Below are 20358 nucleotides of genomic sequence, written 5' to 3'. Positions count from 1 at the left end.
TAAATAAAAATACAGTGAAATAAACTAATATAATAATATAAAACGAAATAATATATAGTAAAATAAAATTAAAATAAGAAGATAAAATGAAGTAAATAACTTAATAATAGTAAAATAAAATAGAATAACCAAGAAAGACAAAAAGGATAAAATAATAAAATATAATAAAGAAATAAAATAATAAAAAAATAAAAAATAAAAATAAAAATAAAAGAAAATAAAATAAGGCAAAATAAAAAGAGACTCATTATTTAGTCAATCCAGACGAAATTGGGTGTTGACAGCAGCATTTCACTAAGGCATTCAAGTTCCCTTTACAAAGAGGAGAGTCTCTCTTTTATAGAGGAAGAGATGACTCTGAAGTGCTTAACAAGTTATGAAAATGGCAATATACATGTGCTGGAAATGCTACCAAGCATGAGTTACACGTTCCATACAAGGAAAACATTAAAAACGTGCTTTAAAACTTGGATGTTGGTGAGTGGCAGCGACTGTTTGGTTGGCTTCCTTTCTTTGCCTCCTTTGCTTCCCTTAGCTCACCAATCTTCTTTGGCTGATTGGCTATAGTTTCCAAGCCTTATTTTTGTCCTACAAAACAATGTAAATGTATTTAGTAAAGTAAACATTCTAAGACTTAGAAAGAAAAGATCCTTTTGTTTAAAAGTCCTTATTCAACTTCCCTTTCTTAGCTTTAGTGTTAAGTTGATACTTCTTTGGATGGGAAGTCCCTAAAGGAGTTGCCATCAACAACTTACTTGCACCTATTGGATAAGGTGTGATAACTCTCCAATTTTGCACTCTTTTATATGTTTAGGAGTCTAGGATAGTCTATTTTTGTTTCTAATTGTCTATAATTAGGTTAGTTTTACGTTTTTAATATTAATTTCTTAGTTCTATAGAATTTTAGTTAAAAATAGGTTTTTAGGAGTATTTTTAATGTTTTTTTAGATAATTAAGAAATTAAACCTTTTTAAAAAAAATTAATAAAAATCTTTTCCTTTATTTTTCTTAAGTAGGTTTTAATTAAGGAAATATCTTTCTAAAAATTGCTGACGGGTCCTTCTTTCTTAATTTTTGAAAAGGGTTAAATATGTTTTTAGTCCCTGAACTATCAGACGATTTTGTTTTTAGTCCCTGCTCAGAACTTTGATGGTTTTTAGTCCTTATAGTTTTGAAACTCTGAGTAATAGTCCTTAAAAATGGACGGCGTTAAGTTTTTGTGGATGTGTCAAACGGCGATGCCACGTGAGCTGTGATCTCTGCCTTCACTCTCTGGCACGTGGAATGTTTAACTGTTGAACTTAGATTAAGCAATTCGTGATGTTTTATAAATGAGATAAGCACTTGGTTCTTCTTCGTCGCTGCAGCTGAGGAGAAAGAACTTGGTTACATCTGAAGGTGAAAGAACTTGGGTACATTGTTGAGGTAAGTTCGTATGTTTTGGTTTTGGTCTTGTTCTGTTCTTCGTGTAAATATGAGGATTTGGGATATAGGGTTTCTGTGGGCACCAAAGCTGATGAAGGGATCGTTTTGTTGTAGTGAAATGAAAGGTGACAGTGGAGGAAATGGTTGGACGCGAAGGTCAATTGGTTCGTCTAAGTCGCAAAGCTGTGGATCATCTTCACGGCTACCTTCTAAATTGTGTGGTTGTGGTGAAGCATTGTTGGTTTTGAAGGCAACTACTGTGAAGAACAAAGGAAGATTGTTTTATAGATGTAGAAATTGGGCAGTAAGTGATTAAATATTTCATTTCATTTGCTGAATTTTGAATTCATCCTGTGTTGTTTTGATTGCAGAGTAATTCAAGTTGTAATTACTTTGAATGGCATGATGAAGGAGTTTCTGAAACTGAAGGAAGCTTTGAAAGAAAACGTGAAGAACTTCAAATGTGTTTGGAAAATGAAAAACTCGTATTGGAGCTAAGGAAGAAGAACGACAAGTTGAAAAGGAAGTTAGAAGAAGAGAAGAAAGTTGGAAAAATGATGTTGTTGTTGTTTATCTTGTCATGGGTTTTCTTTTGTATTATGTTTTTGTTAAAGATGAATTGTAACTAAGAATTATGGTGTTGAATAAAATGAGGATTGTCTGGAAATTGTTTATGTTGTTGTTTGTTTTCCCTTTAACATTGGACTGATACTGTTACTGGTGTATTCATTTATGTTGATAAAGAAAACAGTTCACAGCATAAGAAAGCACAGGCAGAGTATCTGTAAATGTGGACTTGGAATAAATAAAGTTAACTTGCCATTGTGCAAAGATGGAATACAACTCAAAGTTTAGTGGTCCCTTTGAAAATGAAGTGGTCACATACTATTAAATAACATAAGTTTAGTGGTCCCTTTCCACTACAAAAAATATTAAAAGCAACCACACCAACCACTGTAGCCAGTACTATAATTGTTCCCTTAGTGGGTCACTTTCAATTACAAAATTCAATACAATAAAGGGTTGGAACAAAGGCATCTTCAATTGGTACTAGCTTGGGACCCTAGATGTTGTGCAGCCAGTCTTGAGGATGTTCTTCTTCCAGCTTCGTGCCCTAATGCAGGTCCTGCTCCACTGGCACTTCTTCTTCCCCTTGAGGATGTTCCTCCTCCTTGGTGACTTGATGCAGCTCCTGCTTCACTGCCAGTTGTTCTTCCCCTTGATGCAGCTCCTTCTGACCTTGATGCAGCTCCTTGAGAACCTCGTGCACTGGAAGTGGCCCTTGTGCTGCCAAATCCTCCTGTACTGGAAGTGGCCCTTGTGTTCTGTAAATGGAAGTAAGCAACATTGCAATTGTAAGATTGTAAATAAGTTTGAATGTGTAAATAAGTGAACCAGTAAAAGATTGATTTTGTACCTTTTTGTTTGCCCTTTTACATGTTCTTACATTATGACCAAATTCATTGCAGCTGCTACACTTCATAAGAAGATTCTTCTTTGATAATTTTGTATGAGTGACATATTCATGGAGGCAAACTTGGTTGGGGTTGGTTGACTTTAATTTTAAATGTTCCAGCCTTCACTCTTAGCAATTCACCCACATAATCATATACACGAACATATTGTCGCTCTCCATCACCAACCAAAGAATCCAAGGCAATTTGCTTTGCCTTTCCAGCTTTCCAAGCAGTGATTCCAACACTGAATGACTTCTTAATGTCATCAATTATTTGGTTGACAGTCATGTTAGCCACATTTACAAACCTATCTACTAATACTTGTGCAATCCAGTTCACACTTGCACTTTTGTTTCCAAAGGTCCTTCCACAACTGTGTCGTCCAACCAAGGTTTTCACCCTAAATGTTTCCTTCCCTCCTACCTTGCTAGCCATAATCACAAAACCACATTTGTTTTTACAAACTGCCCTTACTCTGTTCAGGTCATTCTTCACAAACTTAACCTCTTTTCCATTTAATACACTATGCTCCAATAGTGCATTTTTGAATTCCTTTAAAGAACAGAACTCCATCCCCAATTCAAATCTGAAGTTCTTGTTCATATCATCTTTTCTAAACTTTTTAAATTTCCCCTTTGACCTCACATCCTCATCACTATCTACATTTGAATCCAATTCATCACTGTTGTATTCTTCATTGATCTCATGATCTCCAACTTCTTCATTCAGTAAAAATGAACCTTCCCCAACATTGCCTCTTCCACGGACACATTTCTTCTTCTTTGTCATTCTATTCCACCTATCCAAAACTGGATTAATGTTTCTCCGAAATTGGTCCACCCTATCATTCTGAACATCAAACCCATCATCTTCATTAGCCATTCTGTCTTCTTCACTGTCATCCATACATTCTTCAGCTGAAGCTTCTACTTCCCCCTCAACAACATTCCCCCCTTCCTCTTCTTCCCCAAGATAATCATATTCATCACCAAAAACAAACTCTTGTTCTTCCTGACCCATTTGAACATCTTCATGTTCATCATGACCATCACACTCTTCTTCTTCCTCACCCATTTCAACGTCTTCATGCTCATCATCACCATCACACTCTTCTTCCTCACTCATTTGAACCTCTTGCTGTTCATGACCACCACCATACTCTTCTTCCTCACTCATTTGAACCTCTTCACCACCACCAAACTCTTCTTCCTCACCCATTTGAACCTCTTGCTGTTCCTCACCCATTTGAACCTCTTGTTGTTCCTCACCACCATCACACTCTTCCTCCTCACCCTTTTCAACCTCTTGCTGTTCATGACCACCATCACAGTCTTCCTCACCCTTATCAACCTCCTGCGGTTCATTACCACCATCACAGTCTTCCTCACCCTCTTCTAGACCCATTCCACCCTCTTGTACAATCTCATCCACTTTGGAAACCACTTCCTCCGTGTCTATGTTTCCTTTTTCAACATCACCCTCTTCCACTTCCTCAGCCACTTCACCACAACTAAGAAAGTGAACTTCCACTGCCTCACTAGGAAGAACATGTTCAACATAAATTTCTACCTCTTCGTTATTCTCCTCTGCATAATTAGCCAAGTACAGTGCTTCTCTGTCATCACTCAATAATCTGACATTATTCATCAGCCTTTGTTTGGACCCCTTCCACCAAAGTTTGAACTCTGCATCATACTTAAATTCTCTAACTATTCCAACCGCTTCAAAATATGACCAACGATCCGGATCAACTCCTTTGATCACGTGTATCTCTCCTCCAACATACTGTAACCCCTTATTACTAACAAACTTCCCCATGTGATGCAAACAAATGTCGAAAACCATTTCTAGACCTACATTCACACATCAACGCTTTACGCACAAATTGGAACAACCATAACCGAAAAACAAAAACAATAGCTTAACTTACCTTTAAGCTTGTCTTTACGCTTGTCTGTGACGACCACCGGAACGACCACCGGAACGACCACCGGAACGACCACCGCAACCACCACCGCAAGGACAATCAAGATACAATGCTTCCTGTCAAAGCTTTCCACTACAATGCTTGCAGTAAAACTACGTTTTCCCCCCAATTGAAATATTTACTTTTCACAAATTCTGAACCCTATATCTAATTTCAATTAACAACGTAATTAACTGCTTAATCTAAGTTCAACAGTTAAACATTCCACGTGGCAGAGAGTGGAGGCACAGATCACAGCTCACGTGGCATCGCCGTTTGACACATCCACAAAAACTTAACGCCGTCCATTTTTAAGGACTATTATTCAGAGTTTCAAAACTATAAGGACTAAAAACCATCAAAGTTCTGAGCAGGGACTAAAAACAAAATCGTCTGATAGTTCAGGGACTAAAAACATATTTAACCCTTTTGAAAATGCAGAAAGGCCCTGGGATAATTGGGCTTGGACTTGAACAAAAGGAGTTTATTTAATTGCATATTTTGGGCCATTAGGTGGTTGTTCTGGGTGTTGCTCCCTCCACCACCACACCTTTCTCCCTCCACCTCTCCAATTTTTTTTAATTCCAATTATATCCTCAGATTAAAATTTTTTACTTTTACTATTTTAATTTATTTCAAACCTAGTTCTCCTACTTTACTCCCTGCACCCAATCTTTCCATCTCTCATTTTCGTTTAACAATTTGTCTTCTCCATTTCACTTCTCCTCCTCCGTTTCTTTCTTCTTCATTTTCCTTACATTATTAAAATACATTAAAAATATATTCAAAAATAATAAATCAAAACATTTAAATTAAATTATTAAAATATTTCCAAAATAAAGAATAAGCTAATAAAACAAACCCTAAAATAAAAAATGTAACCTTTAAACGGAGGTGACATCCTTCAACGGAGGTCAACATCCTTCAACGGATGTCAACATCCTTCAACGGATGTCAACATCCTTCAACGGATGTCAACATCCGTTTAAGGTAAAACGAATCCGTTTTTCCTTAAACGGATGTTGACATCCGTTGAAGGATGTCACCTCCGTTTAAAGGTTACATTTTTTATTTTAGGATTTTATTTGAAGGTTTATTTGAATACGCACCTGGAGGAAGCAACACACGCACTACACCACGAGAGCGACACTGTATCACGAGAAGGAGACTGCTTGATAATTCTTTCCACCACCAACCTTTGCAGCTTGTATCTCATAGCGGCGAAAGAAAGAGAGGAAGAAATATAATGTTAAAATGAAAGAAAAATATTTTACTCACGGGAGACTAGAATAGGTTATCAGTGGAATAGGTTGTGAATGAATAAAATTAAAAAGTAATAATCCTAAAAATAAAATTTTAGATAGAGACGTAATAGTAAATGGGAGATAGAAGAAGAAAGGTGTGGTGACGGAGGAAGCAACACCCGATTGTTCTGCACCGCTGCCTGGGAGTTGTTGCACAAGCTTTGGGCCAAAGCACAAACTAGGTCCTGGTTCCTTAATGGGTCGCTTGCATGGGTGTGGGCTTAAGTGAAAGGGTGAGTTGGTAGGCAGCCTTTGAGGGTCTTTGCTCGAGACTTCATTTGGAGAAGGAAAAACACTTCCTCGAGCTAGGGCTTATGCGAGATAATGCGAGAAAGAGAGGAGAAGAAAAAGTTGCAATCTTGCCTGGAGAAGAAGCTGATCGGAGCTGATCGAAGAGAGGATGATTAGAGAGCTGGTGATCAATGCGAACAAAGTCCGTTGGATTGAGGCCAAGCGTCGAAGAGGTTTTCTTCCCCTTTCCCTTCTCCTCTATTTTTTCACCCTATAAAAGAGGGGTCTGTAAATAGTTTTTTGTGGTACAGTGAAGGGTGACAGACTCCACGGGAGACGATTCATAACGAGCGAGAGAGTAGTTAGTGTAGTTAGATTTTCAGCTTTTCGTAGAGTAGAGAAACATTGCTTTCCTTCGCTGGAACAACTGTTGGCGTTGGTGACAGACCACGAACAGTTTGGTGATTCCAATACCTTTGTATTTCTATCGTTCTTGGTAATAACGAGTTTGATTTCTTTTTTATTTTTTTGTTGCAATTTTACATTCTTTGCTTTTTACTTTGATAGCTTTTATTTTCCAGCACTTGCTTTTACATTGAACGAATTACAATTGAATTTTTCAAATTCTTGAAATGACTTCTTGTTTCCTTTGAGATTCTTGAATTATTTTAGGTTTATGATGATTTTGCTTTTACTGCAATTTGCACATATTAGGTTTATGATGATTTTGCTTTTCCTACAATTTGCACATAATCGTTGAAGTTCTGTTCTTGTTAGTTTCTTTGAATCTTATTTATGTTCCTAGTTTTATATTTCTTCTTTCAATTAGTTTTCTAGTCATTGTTTCTTTTGTAATTGAATTTCAATTTCTATGATCATTCACTCAAGCATAAATCAATTTTATGTATTGCATTGGTTAGATAAATGAGTGTGAATTACAAAAAAAAGGTTCTGCAATTTGAACCAAAATACTCCACAGTGAGTTTAGAGCTTTACAGGGTGTCTTCCTGAAGTGTAACTCTTCAATCCAAATCAATTGCATTTGCCTCTGAATTTGATTTCTGCCTGTATCTTTGGTTAGTTTCTTGGTTTCTACATTTGCTAAATATATGTTACATTAGTTATAGCTTAGGTAATAAGTTCCTATTCTTCTTTCATTGGATTTTATTCTTTCACATAATGATTCTTGCTTTGTAGTAATTTTGAGTAGGATTTGCTATTATTTTCATTAGTTAGATTTTTTTAGTCCATTCTTAGGTACTATTTCTATTATGTTTTACATTACATTTCATTGTATAAATTCAATTTCATGTCTTTCTTTCTTTAGCTTAGAGTCTTTAATTCTTTCATTTTATTTTCATTCTTTTTAATGTCTCCACCTTGCATTAATAATTTAGATAATTATTAGTAAACAATACAAGACTTAACTCTACATTTTAAAACTTGATTTTTGCTGAGTCTTGGGATTGATTCCCTGGTGAGCCCTATACTTCATTAGTGGGGACTAGGTTTTGTTGACTTTTTGTGCGACCAAAAAGCCTTTTAATAAGGTGTTTGTTGACCTAATGAGAAATATAATGGGGTCTACATGGATGATATGGTCATCAAATTTGTCACTGCAATCGACCATTTGACACACTTGTAGGGCGGCTTTAACAAGGTATGCCACCATAACACGAGACTAAACTCGAAAAAAAAATGTTTCTTTGGTGTAGGTAGCAACAAGTTATTGGGCTTCATGATAACTTGATAAGAGATAAAGGCCAACACAGACAAATGCGAAGCCATACTCAAAATGAGAAGCTCAACCAACCTGAAAGAGGTCTATAGTTTGAACGATAGACTGATCTCACGAGCCCATTTCTTGCCATGCCTAACAAAAAAGGTAAAACTCTTCTTCAAAATCTTCAAAAGAGCTTAAACCTACAATTGGACCGAGGAGTGTGAAACCATGTTTCAACAACTAAAGAGGGAGGTTACAACACTCCCTGTCCTCAACAGTTCTTAACCAAACCAGTCCTTGACTTTTTACCTAACAACATCTTGGCGATCAACTCAGTCCTCGTCATGGAGGAAGACAAGAATCAATACTCAATATATTTCACAAGTTAGACTCTTCAACACGCATAAGGGTAATCGCCACCACTTTCACAACTTCAGTATTTGTGCCTGCACAAATTATCCCATTAAGCACATCTTATAGAAGCCCGAGCTAGCAAGGCACATGACGATATGGTCGGTAAAACTTTCTTAGTTCGGGCTAACCTATCAAAATAAGGGACTAATGAAATCATAGTTCTTAGCAGATTTCTCACTGAGCTCCCCGCTAAAGGGGAACAACTTGCATGATGGTCCTTTCGCGTCGATGGGTCCTCCAACAAAAAAGTAGTAGTGTAGTCATTATCTTAAAAAGACCCAACAATTTTATCCTATAACAGACCATTCATTTTAAGTTCAACGCCTCCAACAATGAGGTTGAGTATGAAGCCTTAATCATCAAATTATAACTAGTTCATGAGCTAGGAGTAAAAAAGTCGTGTTGCTACAATGACTCCCAATAAGTCGTAGGCCAAGCCAGAGCAAGTTACCAAGCTAAATAACCATTCTTGCATAAATATTTCCATATGGTAGAAAACCTCATGGAACATTTCGAAGAATTCAAGATCAACCATGTGCTAATGGAAGAAAATGGCATTGCCAATGTGTCATCTAAGCTCGCCAACATAAAGAAACTTGACCAACGTAGGAATCTATTCAAATAAACTCTTTCAAGCCCAAGTTAGGATCATTAAGATGTCCTTAAGATGTCCTTAAGATCTCCTCAACATTGTAGTGTTGGATGACCTCAATCTTGAGTAATCTAACTGTTGACGTGCTCCTCGCTGACCCAATAGAAGTAAAGCATATACGACAAAAAAACATCATTCTATATCGTGTAGAATGGGGAGATCTTCAAAAAAGGTTTTATCCTATCTTTACTTAAGTGCCTAGATTTGGAACAATCCCAATATGTATTTGTCAAGATGCATCACGACATATTCGACATGCAATCTAGATCTTGATGCATGGTCGTACGAGTACTAAAAGTCGGGTATTACTAGCCCACGTTAAGAAAGGATGTCCATGTGTACATCATGAAATGCCAAGAGTGTCTATAGTTCGGCCCACTACAAAAGGTTCCCTGAAAAACTACACATTATAACCCTCTCCCTCATCATTCGTTACATGGGACATGGACACACTCGACCCCTTTTTCCTAGCAACGGCACATGTCAAGTTTCTCGTAGTGGTCGTAGACTATTTAACTTAGTGTATAGAAGTATAACCATTGACCACCATCTCGGCCCATCAAGTTCAAAAGTTTTGTTGGAAGAACATTATCTGTTAGCATGGACTACCAAACTCCATAATTATTGATAACGAATGATAGATCATCGATGTTAGTTTTGATCAATTTCTTAGCCAGCTCGACATCAAACATAGACTTTCATCAGTTGAACACCTTCAAGCAAATGGGTAGACCAAAGTTGCAAACAAAGTCATCCTTACTAAGCTAAGGAAGAAGTCGGGGAAGGCTAAAGGTCTCTAGGCTGAGGAGATATTGACCATGTTATGGGGTTATCACTACACCCCACAATCGTCAACAAAAGAAACACCCTTCCGACTAGACCATGGCACTAATGTTATGATACCAATAGATCTCGGCTAAACTTTATGGCGACGACAACACTTTGACAAATTGCACAACAAAGAAAACCTCTGAGCCGAGCTAGAACTTATACACGTGATTCAAGAAAAAGGTCACGTAAGGGAGGCAATAGCCAAACAAAAAGTGATACGATGTTATAACTCCTGAGTTCAAGAAAGATCCTTCTAGAAGGGAGATCTAGTTTGGAAAATGCTCAATAGTGCCCGCAAAACTAGAGGCTAACTCACCCCCAATTAGGAGGTATCTTTCTTTGTAATGAACTCTCTCTAGAATGACACCTACAAACTAGAGGAAGCTTGGAGGAAAGCTCATCCCAAGAATGTGGAATGACACACACTTAAAGATTTATTATAGTTAAACATTTGAGGATATGTGTACTCTTTTTCCTTCATATGGATTTGATCCCTAAGTTAGGTTTTGTTGGATAAGGTTTTAATGAGGCATGCTTTACTTTCTAATAAAAGTATTATTTTCAAATCATATTTGTGTCTTTTTTTTTACACAAAGCTCTCTAAATTACTAAGACACGTAACATTAACAAAAAAATCTCAAGACGAGACACCGAGTTACTTATAAGATAACGTAAACAAAGGCCTCTAGACGAGGAACCAATTTACTCATACAAGTAACATTAATGAAAAGTCCTTCAGGCGAGACATTGAATTACTTAAAAAGTAATGTAAACAAAGTCCTCTAGACGAGACACTGAGTTACTTAGACAAGTAGTATTCAACAAAAAGCTCTTTAAGACTATGCACCAAGTTACTTAATAGTAACCCTAAAGCCCATTTAATGAGACATCAAGTTATTTAAAATAATAATCCTAAAACCTTCTTAACGAGACACCAAGTTACTTTCTTAAAAAGTAACGCTAAAACCTTTTTAGCGAGGTGCCGAGTTACTTAAACAATAACCTCAAAACCCTATTATCGAAGCGTTGAGTTACTTAGATAGTAACCTTAAAGTCCTCTAGGAGAGGAACTAAGTTACTTAAGCAACAACACAAAGCATTGAATTACTTAAACTCAAGTAGAGCATGGAAGGCCAAATAAAGGCCACGTTCAAGCATCAATCGCAAATTACAAGTCCAAGAGTTGAGCATTGCAAGAGTTTAAAAGAATGAAAAAATCCTAAGCAGAGTTCAATGGTCTGATCAACGACCTCCATAGCAAGGTTACCTTCTATCGAGTAGCTTATTGAGTAGAGTGTGCCTCTGGAGATAGTGTACCTAATTAGCGACGAGGTATCCGAGGAGTTGGCAAACTTGGGTAAGGACTTCGTGTTGAAAAGGCTATCGAGGAGCCGACAAAGGCTTTTCCTTTTTTTTACAAAAGATTCTTAAAATTAAATAATTATTTTAAATCAAACTTTTTTTTTGTTTAGTGTTTCGATTTTTTTAATCAAAACAAAATGTTGACATTTTTGCTTTGGTTCATAACCAATGCCAAAAACTCTCTCTTTTTACCTGGTCTTGATATACTGCAGTTGTGAAATTGGTACCAATTATAAAAAATAATTGTTATCGTATCTCTTACCTCCACTAGTGAAATGTATCTAAAGTAACATATTAGACAATGTGATACTACATGGTGTGGACATGTGTTGAATTCTCAACACCACTTTCAATTTTCAAAACTAACTTGAATAATTTCTTTTTTGTTTTGATTTATTTACTAGAAGTGCAAAAATTTATTTGTGTTACCTCAATGTGTATAATTAATAGTATTGCCACGGCATTTTTTTTTTTACATGAGTAGCTTATGATGGTTGTTAATGTAAGTCGTTAGTAAGTTTTTTCAGTAGTGAATGAACCTTCTTTTTTTCTTGGTGGTATTGGTTTTGGTTGCTATATGTTCTTCTTTCTCTATCTCTTCATATAGCTGACTTTCCAAACCTCTTATGATGGAAGGATCTATGCTTCTTCTTAGCAACATTTTTGCATTTGAAAGCAACGGAACCATTGCATGGACCTTGCATTTGTCTACAAATGCTACCTTGTATTGCCTCATTTCGTGTGGGTCAATTCAAAGTTATCTAAATTCACTTTTATTAATTATTTGCATAGCTTTGAATTTCTAATACTTTTAGTCTCTAATTGACTCGGATTAAGAAATGTAATGAATAATTAAATTCAATTTCTCTTTTCGATTTCTTTTATGCATGTAATGGCATCAATTACAAAATATCAACTAGAAAGGGAAATCAACAGAAAAGTGAAGAAATTGGCGAGAAATAATTTTCCATGCATAAAATTTTATATGCATCCGCAATAAAAAAAAGTCATAGATTATGATATTTCTGTAACTTTTAACACATATAGTGTAAAACTCAATAAAATTTTATATATGACCATTTTTTACCGAATAAAAGTGATGTGACAAAATCTTTTACATCGCTATCATATACACTATTTACTCAAATTAAAATGATGAAAAATTGATATGTACTCAGAAGTCAAACCAAAGTAATAGTTTTTGCGACAGTTGTGATGTTGGGTCGTTTCTTTCTGCAGCTCCATATATTTCTTTATGTACCTCTAAATTATAAAATTTCAATTTTATCATTTTTTTTAATTGTGGAAGCCATTGTTTTTAAAGATTTCTGGATTATATAACGCACAAAGCAATAATAATCACCAGATTATGTAATTTCAAAGCTGAATGATTTTCGAATTGTGTAATGACTTTATCTGAAAATTATTTTTCTTAATTTCATTTTTTTATTGTATAATCTGGAAGTACTTTTACTTTATAATTATACAATTTAAAAGTTCTTTTTTACATAAAAAAAAGTAACGTTTGAATTATGTAATTAAATAAAAAACGTTCAGATTACATAATTAAAAAATTTTCAAATCATTTTTTACTTTGAAATTAATTATATATGGAATAAAAGAAGAAACTGTCATTATTATGATGACTCTACAAATTTAGTATATATGGATTATGTGTGATCTCAAGTTATGCGAAAATAGTGTAAATTACATGTACTTATACTTAAATAGTAATAGTAACACTTCATTTTTAATAATATATAATTATTAAAAAAACATAACACATTTAATATCAAATAACATAACTTAAAGAAATATATATATATATATATATATATATATATATATATATATATATATATATAACTATTACATTGATTTAAAATAACATAAAACGTTTTTCAAAAACTAACATAAACAAGAATAAAATAATTTATTTTACACTTCAGCATCACTTTTGTCCTACACTAGATTTATTAGAACATCTACGTCTGTTCAGACCACTAACATGGTCATGGTAAACAAGAAAAAACACAAACAAACACAGAGAAACAAAAGGTAAGTTAATGTATCAAAAAAACTCATAAAACATATATAGATGTTAACACAAATAAACACTCATATCTACAACTCCTAAGACATGCAATCATTCATGCTAGACTTGACCATCTGGATACATGTATTTATATCACACGTTGGCGAGTTATGCACTTGTAATGACATCTACTACTCTGTAGAGCCATTACCAATGGATTTCATCATATCACACAAGATGTTAGTTTGTTCTTGTAAGACCCTTGAAAATAGTTGTAATTAAGATACTAGATTTTTTGAAATAAAAAATAATAATTTTATGTATAATGCTACAGTAAAATGCTATAGTAAAATGGTACAGTAAAATACGTATAGTGCTACAGTGAAATATGTACAGTGCTACAATAAGAATACCTCGTGAATCATGTGTTGCTACAGTACTGCTATAGGAAAAATGTAGTACAAGCTATAGTACTGCTACCGAAAAATGTAGTACAAGCTACAATACTGCTACAGTGAATTGTAGTATAGCTACAATACTACAACAGTACTACTACAGTAACCCTAACTTTAACTATAAATAGGGGTGAAAAATGAATTTTTGGGGGGATGAGAGTGAAATTGAGCAAGACTTTCGTCGAAAATAACGAGATATTAGGACTAGAATCTAAGCTGTAGAGAAGGTAGTAAGAGCTTCTGAAGAGGTGTTCTTCATCGAGGAAGGAGCGAGAATCAGATAAGGGGAGCTAACCTTAAGTCTTGTGTTTTTTGTATGATATGAAATCTTGAATATGTTTAGAATTTTGATTCTCTTTATGGATTTAGAATGATATTTTTCTTCTGTTGCATTTTTCTAGAAGGATAAGAAGTTGTTTAACCCGCTTTGCCAGATTCAACTTCTTGTTTCCCCATAACTTTTATTGTGTTTCTTTTTCTCTTACATTTTCTGGAAGGATAAGAAGTTGGCTAACCGGCTTTTCTAGATTCAACTTCTTGTTTCCCCAAAACTTTTATTGTGTTTTTTTCTCTCTTGCATTTTCTGGAAGGATAAGAAGTTGTCTAACCGGCTTTGCTAGATTCAACTTCTCGTTTCCCCAGAACTTTTATTGTGTTTATTTTTCTCTTGCATTTTTCTGGAAGGATAAGAAGTTGTCTAACCGGCATTGCCAGATTTAACTTCTTATTTCCCCATAACTTTTATTGTGTTTCCTTTTCTCTTGCATTTTTTTGGAAGGATAAGAAGATGTCTACCCGGCTATGCCAGATTCAACTTCTTAGTTTCACAGAACGTTTATTTTGTGATATTTTATTAATGTTAATTTATTTTGTGATATATTCATTTTGTATGGAATATGTGATGAATACATTTTATTATGTTGAATAAGTAAACTATAAAATTGTTAGAGTAAATATTCAATCAAATTGTGAAATGTAAAATTCTGATAATGTTTTTCCATTTTTCGAAGTTATCTTAGTAAAACCTAATTGCTACTTAGTCTACCATTAGATCAATCTAGAAATTTAATATATAGTTTATAAGACGTAGAAATTAACTTTGACCGTCAGGATCTTTAATTTGAGAATTGTACTTAGAGGAGATAATATTATAATTTTGGGTAGAATGACCATCACTTTATTTCTATCTCTAACTTATATCCAAAAAATCTAAATTCACCCTTCTTTTGCCAATAGATTATGTTGGAAATTTTGATAAATGATTCCAGAATTATATTACTATATTTTGACCACTCGAATTTGTAACTGGATGCCTGTACTTGGAGGAATTAATTTCGCAATTTTGATAGAGTCGACAACCCAATTGAATAATTTTTTCGAATTGTATAAATCTCAATCTCTACCTAGTTAACCGTTAGATTAACCTAAAATTTAGATATGTAGTTGCTAAGACATCTTGATGTATTTTGACTGTTCCATTTTAAAAAAAAAAAAACTAAGTGGTGTTTATTAAGGATCTCAATTTTATGTTCCTGAATTATGGATGCAAAATTTCAAATTTCCACTTTATTAATGGTTAGATCAAACTGAAATTTTTATCAATCATTAATTATGAAATGATGTTTACTACCGAGAGTAGTAATGGTTAGATCGAATTGAAATTTTTATCCAAGATTATAGTAAATTATGATTCAATTTATCAGTTTAGATCCTGAATGTGAAACTTGTACTAAGAACACATTTTTATGTAACGTAAAAAAAATAATTTTGGCTGATTTATAACCTTTTATTGGTGAAATTATGTTGAGTTTGTACTAGTTATGGAAAAGATGAGATTATAAGAAGAGTATGTATCTGACAATATGTTTATTTTATTTTGGATATTGACACGAAAATGAGTTATTATCAATTTATGATTAGAGAACGAACATGATTGAGTTAGGTGGACGAGAAGATATCATTTGTTGATGTTAGGAAATGCTGGGGTGAATATAAGAAATCATTAATTATGAAATGATGTTTATTACTAAGAGTAGTATATGTGGTTTATACCATGAGACCTTGATATGAGCAGAGTAACACATGAGGTTTATGAAAGCAGGTAGAGAGTGGTCTGGCCATAAGGCTTTGACATAAACATATTACTCATAAGTCTTATAGAAGCAGGCAGAGAGCGGTCTGACCATAAGGCTTCGTGAGTAAGCATAATATACTTGTAAGGTTTATGAAAATGAGAAGGATGATTTTGAAGAAGTTAAGGAAAAATGAATTAATGACATCAGGATAATTGTGTTAATCCATGATTGAATTATATGTTATAAATAAGTTTAATGATTGTATGTTATGGTTAGCTTACTCTTATTTGTTTGTGCTATGATCGTATAACTCATGTTATACGTGAGCAGATAATGTTGCATATCTAGTTGAAAAAACTTAGAGATGATGAGAGACATGTTAGGAAAAACTTTCAGGTATTTTTGTAAAAAGAATAAATTTGTATTGGAAAAATATGTTGTGTAAGACTTGGAAGTTTAATTTCGAATTTATGTTAAGTGGTGAAGACTATATTGTTTAAAGTTTGTAAGTTTGGAACCGTACTTTGGTTGAATTGAAATAAAGTTTGGTTGTTTATATCAAATATCAAATGAATTTAGTTTTTACTACTAGTAATACCCTTAAATTATTTGGGTGTTACATTGTGGTATCAGAGCAATGGTTTTCGAAAAGCTTTTGGGGCTATGGGGAGTGAACTTGTTATTCTTAGTAAAACTCTTTACTGTGTATGGTGAGAATGACTATTTGAAGAAGGTCATATCATATACTAAATTGTATTACTTTTTGTGGAAGAAATAACTTAAATCTTGACAAAGATGCAACAACAATAAGTTGATCAAGTACCTCAAAATCATTCTAGCTTGAATAACTCATGATCCTACTAAGTTTAATGGGGAGGCTACTCCTGATGAGGTCGACTCATGGCTAAAGTAGAATGAGAAGATTTTTCGAGTAATAACTTGCTCAAAAGAACAAAAATTGACTATTGCATCATTTCTTTTTGTGGGTGAGGCTGAATATTGGTGGGAAAGTATGCAATAGGTGATGACGGTTTGTGGTAAGGCTGTGAATTGGGAGAACTTTAAGATAAGGTTCTTGGAAAAATATTTTCCAAACAGTGCAAAATTCGCAAGGGAGGCAGAGTTTTTGACTTTATAACAAAGAAGGCTATCAGTGCAGGAGTACGTGGTAAAATTTAACTATCTCTCGAGATTTTATACCCAGAATATTATAGAAGAATGGAGATGTCGAAAATTCGAGGGAGGACTAAGGCATGAGCTGAAGAAGGTACTTATGGCATTAGAAATACAAGAGTTTCCAACATTGGTAGAGAAAGCCAAAATGATAGAATTGTTGGAGGTTGATCCAAATAGGGTTTCCAGACCTTCAAAGGGAGAATCTTCAATGAAATTCAACAAAAAGCCTTATGAAAAACCACAACTATCCTATCGAGGAAAAGTGAAGTGTTTTGAGTGTGGAGGAGCACATTTCAAATGTGACTGCTCTAAACTTATTGGAGAAAAGGTTGAAGGGAAGAAATGTTTCATCTGCAATGATCCGAGACACTTTGCTAATGTTTGTCCAAAGAAAAAAAAAGTGGGTGAATCACAACAACAAGATTATGTTGAAATAAAACCCCGGGCAACAGGAAGAGCATCCGCAATGTCTGCGGAAGAGGCTACTAAGCTAGGTACATTAATCTTACACACCTGTATGTTGTTAGGAGCATGTGTATATGTTTTGTTTGATTCTGGAGCCACACATTCTTTTATATCCCTTGCATGTTTGAAAAGACTCAGATTACCAACGCGTGATCTAGGGTGTGAATTAGTAGTTTGTATACCAGCTTCAGGACCAGTTTCGACCAATTCAGTTTGTGTCGGATGCCCAATCCAAATTGCAGGACGGAAGTTCAAAGTAGACTTGATCTACTTACCCCTTTAAAATCTAGACATTATTTTAGGAATAGATTGGTTGTCTGCCAATCACGTTCGTATTGACTGCGGGAAACAAAAGATAGAGTTTCTAAATTTGAATGATTTAGAATTAAGCTCAACTCGGGTCGTTTCGAAGCATATCAAAGATGGAGCTACCTGTTATGTAGTGTTAGCTTAGGAGAAAAGAGAGAATACGAAAGAACAAATCATCGGGATACCAGCGATAGAAGAATATGTTGATGTTTTTCCAGAAGAAGTACCAGGTTTACCACCTAGTCGAGAGATCAATTTCACAATAGACCTAATGCCAGTAGTTGGTCCGATGCCTATGGCTCCATACAAAATGGCTCATGCCAAACTAGCGAAGTTGAAAAATTAAATCGAAGATCTCTTGGAGAAGAAGTTTATCCGTCCAAGTGTGTCTCCATGGGGAGCTCCTGTCTTGCTGGTAAAGAAGAAGGATGGAAGTTCAAGGTTGTGTGTGGACTATCGAAAATTGAACAAGGTTACAATTAAGAACAAGTATCCTTTGCCAAGAATTGATGATCTATTAGATCAGTTGAGAGGAGTAGGGGTGTTTTCAAAAATTAATCTCAAATCTGGTTACCACCAGATTCTTGTCAAGACGGAGGATGTATAAAAGACGACTTTCAGATCTCGCTACGGACACTTTGAGTACGTAGTAATGTCGTTTGGTGTGACGAATGCTCCAACGATTTTTATGGACTACATGAACAAAATATTTTGGTCATGTTTAGATAAGTTTGTGGTAATATTTATAGACGATATTCTTATATATTCGAAGAATAAGGAAGAGCATGCAGAACACTTGAGGGTGGCGTTGGAAATTTTGAGAACACATCAGCTCTATGGGAAACTGTCAAAGTGTGAGTTCTGGTTGGAGAAAGTACAATTTTTGGGTCATGTGATTTCTGCTCAAGGAATCCCAGTGGATCCAGCAAAAGTTAAAGTTGTGCTAAAGTAGGAGCGACCAAAAAATATAACTGAAGCTTTGTAGGATTAGCCAGTTATTACCGAGGTTTATCGAAGGGTTTTCTAAGATTGTGGGTCCTCTAACTCATTTAACTCGCAAGGATCAACCATTTGTGTGGACTGACAAGTGTGAAGCCAATTTCGAAGAGATGAAGCAACAACTAACATCAACACCAATATTAGTCATTCCAGACTCCAGGAAATCTTTTGAGGTGTATTGTGATGCGTCATACCAAGGATTGGGGTGAGTTCTGATGCAAGAAAGAAGACTAGTGGCTTATGCATCTAGGCAGCTGAAGGCGCATGAGAAGAACTACCTGACGCCTGACATAGAAGTTGCAACAATAGTATTTGCATTAAATACATGGAGACACTACCTCTATGGGGCAAGTTTCCAAGTTTTTAGTGAACATAAGAGTCTAAAGTACTTGTTTGACCTAAAGGAGTTGAACATGCGACAAAGAAGATGTAGAACACCGTTATGTTGGTTTCAAGATGGGGAATCACTAATAGTAGGACCAGAGTTATTACAACGCACCACAAAAAGGATAAAAGTCATATGCCGACAAAAGGAGAAGACCGTTAGAATTTGAGGTAGGAGATCATGTAGTCTTACGAGTAACACCAACTACAGGAGTCAGGAGAGCTATCAAGATGAGGAAGCTGACACCAAAATTTCTTGGATGTATCAGATTCTCAAAAAGATTGGGCCAGTGGCTTATGAGATAACATTACCGCCTTGATTGGAAATTTGCATAACGTTTTTCATGTATCCCAACTGAGGAAGTATATTTCGGATCCAAAGCATGTGTTGGAAGTTGATGAAATTTAGGTCAAGGAGAACTTAAACATGGAGGTTACACCAATATAAATACTAGATGTTCAAATGAAAAAGCTAAGAGGAAAGGATATTCGCACGGTAAAGGTACTTTGGAATGAAGACACACAGGAAATGACTTGGGAATTAGAGGAATTTATGATAAAAGAATATCCATATCTCTTTTGTTAAAATAGTTAATTTTCAAGGGCGAAAATTTTTGTTGTTGGAGAGATTGTAAGACCCTTGAAAATAGTTGTAATTAAGATACTGGATTTTTTGAAATAAAACAAAAATCTATGTATAATGCTATAGTAAAATACATATAGTGCTACAGTGAAATATGTACAGTGCTATAGTAAGAATACCATGTGAATCGTGTGTTGCTACAGTACTGCTACAAGAAAAATGTAGTACAAGCTACAATACTGTTAAGTGAATTGTAGCACAACTACAATACTGATACAGTAACCCTACTTCAACTATAAATAGGGGTGAGAAATGAAGTTTTGGGGGAGGAGAGTGAAATTGAGCAAGACTTTCGTAAAAAATAAAGAGATATTAGGACTAGAATTTGAGTTGTAGAGAAGGTAGCAAGAGCTTCTGAAGAAGTGTTCTTCATCTAGGAAGGAGCGAGAATCAGGTAAGAGGAGCTAACCTAAGTCTTGTGTTTTTCGTATGATTTGAAATCTTGAATATTT

At 34.9% G+C, this 20358-nt stretch overlaps 1 protein-coding gene and 1 long non-coding RNA gene across 2 annotated transcripts; one reads left to right on the top strand and one right to left on the bottom strand.

Moving 5' to 3' along the window:
• Nucleotides 1-2214: 2214 nt before the first annotated feature.
• Nucleotides 2215-5736, bottom strand: LOC148201571 (uncharacterized). Its single transcript, XM_088110623.1, has 3 exons — nucleotides 4813-5736; nucleotides 2843-4735; nucleotides 2215-2750 (listed from the first exon to the last, which is right to left on the bottom strand). The coding sequence occupies exon 2, from the start codon at nucleotides 4725-4727 to the stop codon at nucleotides 2949-2951; it is 1779 nt and encodes a 592-aa protein (XP_087966749.1). The 5' UTR covers nucleotides 4728-4735; nucleotides 4813-5736; the 3' UTR covers nucleotides 2215-2750; nucleotides 2843-2948.
• Nucleotides 5737-6474: 738 nt separating this feature from the next.
• LOC124838309 (uncharacterized) lies at nucleotides 6475-6906 on the top strand. Its single transcript, XR_007028832.2, has 2 exons — nucleotides 6475-6616; nucleotides 6695-6906. It is a non-coding gene; the product is annotated as an uncharacterized LOC124838309 (long non-coding RNA).
• Nucleotides 6907-20358: the final 13452 nt, after the last annotated feature.

Source organism: Vigna umbellata, chromosome 3 (assembly GCF_029865625.1).
Source record: "Vigna umbellata cultivar VRB3 chromosome 3, Vumbellata_1.0, whole genome shotgun sequence".
NCBI lineage: Eukaryota > Viridiplantae > Streptophyta > Magnoliopsida > Fabales > Fabaceae > Vigna > Vigna umbellata.
Note: the sequence above shows the minus strand (reverse complement) of the source record. Positions and strands in the feature narration are given on the sequence as shown.